This window comes from Formica exsecta, unplaced genomic scaffold (assembly GCF_003651465.1).
Source record: "Formica exsecta isolate Colony F162 unplaced genomic scaffold, ASM365146v1 scaffold178, whole genome shotgun sequence".
NCBI lineage: Eukaryota > Metazoa > Arthropoda > Insecta > Hymenoptera > Formicidae > Formica > Formica exsecta.
The window spans coordinates 319,623-330,702 of record NW_021849095.1 but is presented as its reverse complement, the minus strand read 5'-3'; the positions used below and the strand labels follow the sequence as shown (position 1 = coordinate 330,702).

Here is an 11,080-nt window from a genome sequence, read left to right as displayed (position 1 = left end):
TAATTTTATTTAAAAATAAATTAATTATAATATATTATCACGTCACATAGAACTTAACTTACATAAGAACTTATCCCTTTAAATAAATAAAATAATAGAAACAAGGAAGAAAAAAGCAGACGAAAATTATATTAATTTATACTATACTTATATAGAGAAATTTATTTTATTTATATTGCTCTCCAAAAACCATTCAATTGTAATCTTATTAAATAAAATGATTTTAATGTTGTATTTAATCCGTATTTTTGCAGCTTAATATGCTGATGAGGCTTCAAGAAGCGGCTAATTATTCGAGCCCGCACAGCAACGACAGCGACTCGGTGACGTCCCTCGATTCGTCGCATACTCGCCATTCGGAAGATTTGAGCAGCTCGACACGAGGTGTGGAATCGGCACTCTAAATTAACTAAAGATATCGTGAAAAAACTTATCGCCGAAAGGTCGAGACATTTGTGTATCGACTGCTCAATAGCTAAGAAAGATATAAAAGTAAAAATCGATAACTCTTGCAATCATTCTGATCACCGAAAATTCAGAGCAAGAGAAATTATTTATAAATAAAAGGTAATTACAAAAAAACGGGGATATGTCATCATCAGGGAAAATTATCAGCGGAATATCTCTAAGATTAAAAACCGAGAAAGAAAGTTACAAATGTAAATCATACTTCCGAGTCGAGGTAAGAGTTCAATTAAATATTTGCAATAATTCTTGTCACAATAAATATCATCTTTTTACGTTTATTAAAACCCCTCTAAAACGCAATAAAATTAAAACAAGTCACAATGAAGCGCCAGCTATTTTGAAATCGCACGGTACCAAGAGCTTCAATAACGACCTAAGAGGAATTTAATATGCCTATTAAAGCTGGCCTAGATTTATAGATTTCTACGTGCATTCTGCACCAAAGGTGTGATATATAATATTAAATAAACGAAGAACGGCGACAACAAATAATCGCGGCGACTCCTCGCTCCTCGAAAAATAGACGAACTGAAAGGATTTTATTCACAAGATCCATTCTATGAAATTAGTTTAGTTCTACATATTTTCGAGATTAGGAGACTTAAAATTAAATTAAAACTGAATTTTATTAAATTTAATTAAGATTTGGAAAATAAGATAAAAATCTTTTTGAATTTGTTTCAAAAGTCTTCTCTACTAAATAAAAATAACAAAAAGAATTCCAATGCATAAAAAAGATTAACTTTTTAGCAGAGAGGTTAAGGTAAATTGTGCAAGTAAATTTTTTTTTATTTTTAATTTAATCAAATTTTTGATTTCGTAGAAAGAGACTCATCCTCAATTTTTTTCGGTTCGACTAATTTTTTGCGGAGCGTAAACACGCGAATGCAATGCAATAATTTCTACGCTGCCGTTTGTGGAATTCTATTTTGATGGGATGCAGTTTTTCACTCACGACGAGCATATAATTAAAATCGACTCGTCTCGATCTCGTCGTTTGATATATACAGTATTAATGGTAGAGCATAAAAAAAGAGAATGGCTTCGAACCGAGAAATTCTCAAAGAATAAGAGATTTCTCTTTCTCTCGTCCGATACATATTTTTTATGTAAAATTATCTAAATGTGGACGGATCTCAAAGACGAATAAATTCTCGCTTCTAAACAAATAAAATAAAAGCGAGCGAGTTCGAAGCAAACGATCGTGGTCTGTGCAAAGATAGTCTATTTATACATACTTTGCTACGAAAGTTCTATTTAATTAAAAAATGTTGATATATATATATATATATATAGTATATATATATACATACTCATATACCTGAACGACGATATGGCGCTCTAAATATATTATATAAATATATACATATTTAAAAAATGGAATTTTTAACTAGCTTGTAAGGTACGTGAATAATTCTGGTCATAATGTTGTAAATATGATACATAAAGCGAGATAGGTTACGCTAGAATGCTGCAAATTCGATTCAAAGTCCCACACAAATGGGCCTCGATATCTCCCTGCGACAGTTTTACCTGCCTGCACTTTCTTACATTTTCTACTTAAAGTCAATCTTCATTTATGATATCTTGCAAGTAGCTAGAAGAAACATGTATCACTCTTTTCTATATTCCATGTATATATATATATATATTTTTTTTAAGAGAAATCCTAATCTTACGTAATTAGAATCAAAAGTTCATATAAAAGATTTTGTTAGAAAATATATTGCCCGACAAAATAAAATCATAATTATCTCTTTCTCTCAACTTTTTTTTGAAGTTATTAAAGTTCAGGAATTATGAGTTTATTATTCCAGATAACACACAACTTCCTAGAAATTAGGGTTACATATTTTTAGAAAAAAGGATGAAAAAAGTGCAGAAAATAAAAGTGCATTTTTAATAATGCTAATTAAAAAATTACTGTCGTGGGAAATAATGCGAGATTCACGAAGACTATATATAATGTATATGATTGACGGCATGGTGTTCTCTAACTCCGATAAGAAGAGAGGAGGGGACATGCCAACGTATAATAATACACATACGATAATGCAAACGCATTTACAGGTTTTTTTACGTTTGTACCGTATTTATAACGCTGTACACAGCACTCCAAACTTTATCCAAATAATGATAATTAACTATGTCATCAAATAAATCGCATTCAAATCTGTCTTGTTCATCTTCCTCATTTCAATCTCCGCATTTATCTCTCGAAAGAAATGCATGGAAAAATAATGCTTTGAAAAATTATTTCCAGCGAAAATTATATTTTCTCTCTCTTAAATAATATTCTACACTACACCAAGATGTTAAGACCAAATTAACGAATTAAAAAAATTGTAAGTATTCTACATAGAAAATTGAGTTCCTAACTAATTGTCAAGATAAAATATTATTTTTAAAAATCTTAAAATTTCTTTACAAAAGGATATTTATATGTTTATATTTTTTATACTCTTCAATTCTATTTAATTCTTAATTAGTTAAACTAAAAATTAGTTAACCCCCCCCCCCCACCCTTCTCACTATTGATTTTTCACAAAAAACATTTTCATTTATGTCAAAAATCTTTGCATTGTTTTAAAAAAATAAAAAAAATAAATAAACTCTTCGGGCTACCGATGATCCAGGATCACATTGGAAACATATTTCTTTTTCTTCAGACAACTTTCCACCACGGTATATACGATAAGTAATCTTCTGTCCATGGCATTTAAATGCGCTTCTGTGATCAGAGGAAGGACATCCGATATTTCAGCTTCATGTGCAGTAAGTCTACCCAATGCAATGCTTAAGGATCCACCACTGAATAATCGCAATCTGTCCCATGTAGTTTTATGAATTCTGAAATATAATTGATTTTTTTTTAAAGCTTGTCAAAGAATTTTGATATAAATGGAAATGTTCTTTGTGAAAAATCAATAGGGGAGGGAATTGAGAAATTTAACTAATTTTTAGTTTAACTAATTAAAAAGTAAATAAAATTGAAGAATTTGAGGAATATAAACATATAAATACCCTTTTGTAAAGAAATTTTAAGATTTTTTTAAAATTTTTATCCCATTTTTCACGCAATTTTTAAGTCTAAAACTAACAAAGGGGAAATAAAACAAAGATAGATTTCTAATGCGGCTGTAGAGATTTCAAATTGCTTCGGAAATAACAACAGTAAAACACATTAAATACATTTTATTTCACTTAATTAGCAATTGCAATTTGTACTTACATGCAGCATTGATAGAGAGGTGCCAGGATATCGAGATGGTCTATATCGGGATTGCCTAGACTCTTTCCGTTGTCGATTAGCAGCACCGCGGGATTATGAAAATTATTTTGCGCAAGTTCATAATGATGACGATCGCCATTGTCCATGAGAAAGTCGAAGATTGCCGTATCGATCAAGTCCAAAAGTCTGCTAGACGATTGCGGCGAATAAGTCTTAGAATCCATCACCTTAAAAAAAAAAAAATATATAAATTATTAATCTCGTATTCTCTGAGGAACATAAACTAACTATGATCGTATATTTCTGGCAATATGTAAAGTTTGTATTTCGCAACTGCATAATTTTATGATTCTTTTTATTTTGCAGAAATGTAAAATACATAAATTGAAAGTAATTAAACCAAATACACAACACCTCATATTAAATAACCTTTAATAATTTCGTCTATTAATATTTAAATATAGTATTTAATATATATTATACTATATTTAAATATTTCTAATAAAAAATTCTATTCTTAACAATATACCTTATCACAGTAAGCTTCGTCAACTTCCCATGCAGCGAGTTTATTTTTTTTGTACGTTCGTTGCCAAGGATGACGGTGTTTGACCAGTCTTAAATATCGCGGAAGCCAAAAAATGAGGACACCTTCAAGTATATCCCCCGATCCGCAAACGGGATCAGCCGGAGAACAATAATGGCAAACACCATATAGGCACGTGTTATTACCCTCTTGATGCATGGTTGTATATAATGATGGCGTCGCACAGTTGCGAACTTCCTCCATCAGATTAACTACGAATAGAAAGAGAGAATGCCTTTATTAATTTATAACAAAAAGTTCAAAAATACTTTGCTTTCTTTATTAAAGGAATTACAATCGAAGACGATTAAGGTTTGAATTGCAAATTCTTAAGATCTCTATTAAAATAAAAATGGAAAGATAATTTAGAAAAGATTTCCACATCACGATTCGATGAATTGTAATTCTAATTTAATTAAAAATGCTACGACAATTCCAATTAGGATGGATTTTTTTCCATCATTTTATTTCATTGTATTTCAACATACGTTTTCGTATAACGGTGAGAGGTACTCTTCGCAATGCTAGCAAGGATGATAAATAAAAAGCCACTACTTCAGCATTGTGTCTATCTTTGCCGTGGTATACTGGTCCATGTATAATAGCATCTCTAGAATACCATTGCGGTTTAAATAATGCTTTTACATCATTTTCCAGATTAAGCATGAGTTTCAGCTGAGTACCCAACGGAGCGTTATCGGCACGAACTACTTTAGACTTTCGCAAGACCTCTAGGATAGTCCCTAGTTCCGGAGCTGCTGGTGGAATCAGGTGATGTGCATCCGGCCACTATGCATACAATAAATATTATTTATACTTCACTATTATACTAATAAATTTACTTAATTTAATTAAATAAATTATAAAAACATGATTGAAGATTGATGACATAACTTTATTAAAATTAATCAAGATAATAAAATCTTCGAACATTGTAGAAAGACAGAGAAAGATCAGAAATTAGAGCCCAGTTCATCTCAGATCTTCTACAATTAAAATAAATTTAAAATTAAAAATTAATATTATTAGAGATATATAAAATTAATTTATTGTCTTTAATGTCCAAAATTAGATTTTAAAATTTCGAAATCTGTTTTAAATTCTTTGAATGTTGCAAAATACTTTGGAAAATTTTTCTTACTCACATTGTTATTAGGAATATTCCAGATATCCTCGCGAACGTTCGACATTATTCTCAGCTCGGCCAGTAGCCGTTCCAGAACGAGCGTATAACTGGTGTTTTGTTTAAAATACTTGGAGGGTAGCGTGCGAATTTCTTCCTTGATCTTCTCACTAATATCTTTTGCAATCAATCTCAACTGTGGTCGATCTTGCAGATCCTTCTCATTGGAGCGTGAAGATGTGAAAGAGTCTTGCTTAGATTTTGGTTCCGGTATATTTCTGGAATAGGCGGTCTTCCTTTGCGAGGAACTCTCGACAATCATCCGGATAAAGTAGACGTTTACGCCGAGGACTAATGTCAGGAGGACGCTCAAGGCGAAAAAAGCGCAACGTCGGCCAATCATCTGCGATTTTTGTAAACATTAACAGTTATTATATAATTGTGAAATGATAAAATTAGATTATAAATTAATTTTATTAATTACTAAATCGAGATTAATAATTTTTATATTAAGTTAACTTTGGGGAACTGAGATATCTCTATTTAAATCTTAATTAATATCTAAATATTCCATCTACATATATTTAGAATCCCCAGGTTTGCATGTCCCAGCAAAAAAATTTTAATTTTCTTGATTTTTCTTAAACCATTAATTGAGTTGATTATATCTCAAATTATCATTAATATTTTCCCCAAAATAAAGAGTTTTCCTTTTTACAAATTTACATTCTAGAATATGAGATAATTTTTTAAAATTACCAAAAAATTGATAGAAAAATAGATTTTTGCAAAAAAGAAATCAAAAATAAAATTTCCCGCGTCGCGTGACGCACTTCCTGCTTGCAGATCATAGTTATGACTTATGACGTGACTCGCGCCGATATAGTAATTACCGTTAATTATAATTAAGTGAACGTCTTCTCGCTCCATCAAAATCATAATTGTGGATATAACACAGTCCAACACAACATAAACACTAAAACTTGGGCGACAAAAATTCTGAATTTTATTCGCGCACGTACGCGAGAATCGATACTGGTGCGTTCAGAGAGTCCATTCGTGGTAACGAACGCCAGCGATAACTTTAACTTTTCGATCGCTTCTTCACCTTGCCACGCTGTCACCTAATGACAAGTGCCTCATGGTTCGTTGATTTGTCGCATTCTTCAACTTCAGTCTTCATCCGCGTCCGAACATCGTCGCCATTTTTGCTCGCCACTTCATCAAGCCGCGCCGCACTTGGCCGTTGGCCACAGCGACCTATCTTGACAAGATCCGTCGTCTTATTTTATTCATACCAATTCATACCACACTGCTAAAATGAAACTCGCGCATTAAAAATTAGCTCAGCAACTTCAAATTTTTATTCGTTTTTCATAGAGAAAACAAATTACGTGAAGAAAAATATCTAAAAAAAAATTTTTTTTTTTATATAGGATTGATAAAAAGCAATCAGTTTTAAAATAATTATTTAGACAGTCCACAATTACATATAAGACATTCTAGTTTTTTATAATGAAAAAAAACAAACATTGGAAACAATTTATTCTTTGTTTGAACAAATCTTTCAAGACAACAGCATAAGAATATCACAGGATATACGTGGTAAAAGGCAGCAGTGATGGTGTGACGAGTTTATTTTATAAAAACATGTAAACTACATATGTGTGAATATACGAGTTAAACTTAGGCTAGTATATCCTGTTTCAGACTGCATCCTTCCATGAACGCACACATAGTAGATGCGTGCTAATATGGATGACTTGGCATCATAGCTTGCTGACTTTTTCTTATTCCCCATCATTCATATAAATAATTAAATATGTACACAGTATATGCAGAAAAAGAGAGAGAGAGAGAGAAAATCTCTCTCTTCGTTGCCTTTCACGTTCACGTGCCAATTCTGTGGCATAGTCATACGGTGAACCTCTCCTAAAATTAAAATAATTACTCTTTAGAATCTGTATTAATCTCGAGATGCAAAACACAAATTTGAATGTAAGAAATTTAAACACGAAAAACATCTAATGTAAAAAGCTTTAATATTCCTGTTTCCTTGTTTCATCCATATCGTAGTATGATGTTAGAAATGAAAAATATTGAATATAAATTTTTTTCTTACAAAATTATAGCTTTTTAGTATTTCACCGTTGGATAGTTCAATAATATGAATATTGAAAAATCAAGAGCTTTAAATACAAGAAATTAGGAACTGATATTGATTCGATTGTTAATTAGTATTTTTGACAAATCTTTGGCATTTAAATTTTTTTACAGAGCTCTGTAACACAGAATTCTAAAGCAACAGTACTACTTTTATCTGACAAAATTACGAGATAATCCTTTCTTTAAAATTCTGTATTTTTTTTTTCTATATTCACCTATCTCGATGTCGATCTCTGTCACGATGACGGTCCCTACTTCGATCTCTGTATGACTTATCTCTGCTATGGCTTCTGTAGTCTTTCTGCTTTTTGTTTCTGTCACGACTATTGGATCTTCTGCCGTGCCTATCCCTTTCGCGATCCCTTTCACGATTTCTTTCTCTGTCGCGCTCCCGCAATCTCTCTCGCTCCCGATCGCGTTCCCTATTCTTGTCCTTGCGATCCTCATCGGATCTGCAAAAAGATACGTTCAAACGGAAGTATGACATTGGTTGTTCCGACTGCAAGGTATAATACAATCTATATTTGCGCGGGGATTATTAGTTTCTCACTTCCTCGTTAAATGTCAATGGCAAACATATATACATATAAGGACAATAATTTCCTAAGTTTTTCCCTCGCGTCTAGAGTGTCGCCTTGACCTTACATCCTGACGAGTATCGAAACAAAATCAATATTATAATCATACAAGTAATATTTTAAGCAAAGAAATATTAATAAATAACGTGATCGTTGTATTCATACCACGTAGACGCACCTGGCACGCCAGTGGCTCGTACGTTCCGCCTCACCCCATTGAGCTTCGCTGTCGGGGATATGTCGGGCCTGCTGATTGCGGGACATCAGATTGCCGTTGTCCTTATTACGGCTATCTTTATTGCCGTACTTGCCATGGCTGTTGAGCGTGATCGGTGGCTTAGCGTTGCGTGCATTCACTTGTTGCTGCGGAAACCGCTCGGCAAGTCGCAGCTCTAGATCCTTCTGGATCGGTACCGGAATCCGCGGGAACAACGTGGAAAACCACTCGAGTTTCGTTAGAAACTGCTTGAGGATGTCTCCCATCTTCATCGTTTGTCCACCGCCCGCCTTTACATCTAGCTCCTCTTCATCCTCTAGATAGTCACTATACCAGCTGAACAAATCTGCCGGTGGTTGCGTATATCTGTAATTGTAATTGTTTACATAATCGTAATCGTGATCGACTTATGGCTTGAAATTTGGACGATTAGATATTCGTTTAAAGAATCACCTAAATTATATTTTTCAAAAATTATACGCGAAAGTAATTCTAACAAATAATACGTATAATCCTTGTGATATATATTAAATCGAGATCAAATCACCTAATATACATAAATCCCAAGGCGCGGATATAAGGCGAGTCCGGATGATTGATGAGCCCATTTAGCTGCTTCCTGGTTAGCCTCAGTGTAAAGAGTTTGTACAGTAGACAGTAAGCCGTGGAGACAATCCCGCCAGCTCCCACGCCTCGTACCTGCATGAACCGCTAAATTTACACCCCCCTCAGTCAGTTAAGTCACATTCGTGTTACCGTACAACATATGGACCAAATACATGCTATTCTGCAATAAGTGGTGCGGTTAACACTTTACGCATTGTACAGTGATGGTAATAGTACCAAAAGGGTTAAAGTTGTCTGAATGAACACCAACATTGGTAATATTACCATCGCACGAATGTATGATTTTATTATCACAAAGTTATTTGCGTTATCGTTCTAAATTTTTCATATGTTATAAGCCTTCGGCTCGTATGTAATTTCAACGATATTAATTAGATGGTTTTTTTCTTACTATATTGTGGTTCCATCTGTAGCAAATGTTAGAACTCGGTCTTTGCTTTACATCATGTCATTGCAGCATGATCATAATTTAATGTAAATATATAAATTTGTCTATTATGTTTATTATAATCTTTTTTTTTTTTTACAAATATCAAAATTTAAACTTTCTGTCTTAAATTGACAGAGATACTATTTTTTCTGAATATTTAAATGTACGCCTTAACATAGGGATATTTAAAATATTAAGAAAAAGAAAATAAGAGCAAAGACGAGATCTGTTATTGTCGAAAACCATCTTGCAATAACAACAATCAATATCTCTCTCCACGCGTCGAATGCCTGGCTACGTTCAGATCAACATTGATTATCGATCTGAACGTTGGATATGTCTTTCAGCATTGGATATTTCACCTCTCGTCTGACAATTCGTCCATAAGTCGCCGACTAGTGCGCTACAATCAATTATCTGTGTACAAATAAGTACATCGACGTGCGACCTTTGTGTCTTTTTCTCTCTCTCTCTTTCAAGCCTTAGACATTCAACAAAGGCATTGATAATTAAAGAAAGGAGACAAAAAGAATTAAAGGAAAAAAAGAGATAGACATTTCTCCTCAGAAAACATACTCACGCCTCCACACATGCCGGTCTGGCCTGCAGTCTTTCTGCTGCCCTTTTCCCATGGTTCTAGATGGGAAACCTTGTAGTAAATCTCATCAATCACCTCGTGATAAGTCTTGAGCTCATACAGATTGACCTTGAAATAGTGCGACGATTGTATATTGGTGAGAATCAAAGGATTCAAATTCATAGTCCTTTCATTGCCCCATAGAGGTAGTACGTTTGACTTTTTACCCTCCTTTTGAACCGGTCTGCGATCCTCGTCGCAGCCACTGGAATTGTTCCATGGCGAACCTGAGGCAAGAAAATATCACGATACATTTGATAGCAAACAATTATTGAATTTTAATTAAAGAAGAACATTTAAACAGTGCATACTTTTTTGCATTTATATTGCATTTCTATATTTTGTTTTTGCGTTTCTTTTCAAACAAGTCAAATTCATCGACAAAAATAAATTAAACAATGCCGATAACTTAACAAAGTCTTAGGATTAACTTTGGAATGACCCAGTAAAAAGATTGGGGAAGTACGCGAGGTAAGGTTAAGTCGTCGAAGGAACAGAGATCGTGGAGATCAGTATTTCATGGAGAATCGTATCTCGGATATAATTGGAAACGCGAATGTTTCCAAGAACGAGAAACGTGCGTTTACTCACCATCCGCACCCTCGGCTTCCTGCATTTGCATCTTTGAGCGATCCCTCTACGAGACTCGTGTTGAGTCTCCGCATCGGTCGTGCCGAGAACAATTAGCGAACTCGCTCCGTTTCGGACTGCTTCCGAATTCTTGAGAAAGATTCTCGATGTGACACAGTCTTTTCGAAAGTCGCAAGATTGACGTTGATTTTTGTGGCGAACAAAAAACAGAGAAATTGAAATAGCGATTCGCGACGTGTATACGTACATAAATATATGTACTTTGTTACGATACCGTGATGTGTGTAGATATATATACAAGCATACACATTTGATTTTTGGCTATAAAGTAGTGTTCGGAAATCCATTCGTTGAAATAGAGTAGCATTCGATTGACCAATCAGTACAGAAGGAGCAAAGATTTCTTATTCTGATTGGTCAACCAA

General features: G+C 33.6%; 2 protein-coding genes across 3 annotated transcripts; both read right to left on the bottom strand.

The window, feature by feature from the left end:
- Window positions 1-2,990: 2,990 nt before the first annotated feature.
- LOC115233551 (glycosaminoglycan xylosylkinase) lies at window positions 2,991-6,753 on the bottom strand. Of its 2 annotated transcripts, none has more exons than XM_029804038.1 (6): window positions 6,303-6,753; window positions 5,432-5,812; window positions 4,775-5,075; window positions 4,230-4,498; window positions 3,701-3,927; window positions 2,991-3,318 (listed from the first exon to the last, which is right to left on the bottom strand). In XM_029804038.1, the coding sequence occupies exons 2-6, from the start codon at window positions 5,810-5,812 to the stop codon at window positions 3,090-3,092; spliced, it is 1,407 nt and encodes a 468-aa protein (XP_029659898.1). In that variant the 5' UTR covers window positions 6,303-6,753; the 3' UTR covers window positions 2,991-3,089. The 2 variants fall into 2 exon arrangements, with proteins under 2 accessions (XP_029659898.1, XP_029659899.1); XM_029804039.1 differs by having other exon boundaries at window positions 6,518-6,753.
- A 446-nt stretch (window positions 6,754-7,199) lies between these two features.
- On the bottom strand, window positions 7,200-10,957 carry LOC115233584 (pre-mRNA-splicing factor 38B-like). Its single transcript, XM_029804087.1, has 6 exons — window positions 10,656-10,957; window positions 10,008-10,291; window positions 8,918-9,081; window positions 8,332-8,736; window positions 7,791-8,027; window positions 7,200-7,341 (listed from the first exon to the last, which is right to left on the bottom strand). The coding sequence occupies exons 1-6, from the start codon at window positions 10,684-10,686 to the stop codon at window positions 7,200-7,202; spliced, it is 1,263 nt and encodes a 420-aa protein (XP_029659947.1). The 5' UTR covers window positions 10,687-10,957.
- Window positions 10,958-11,080: the final 123 nt, after the last annotated feature.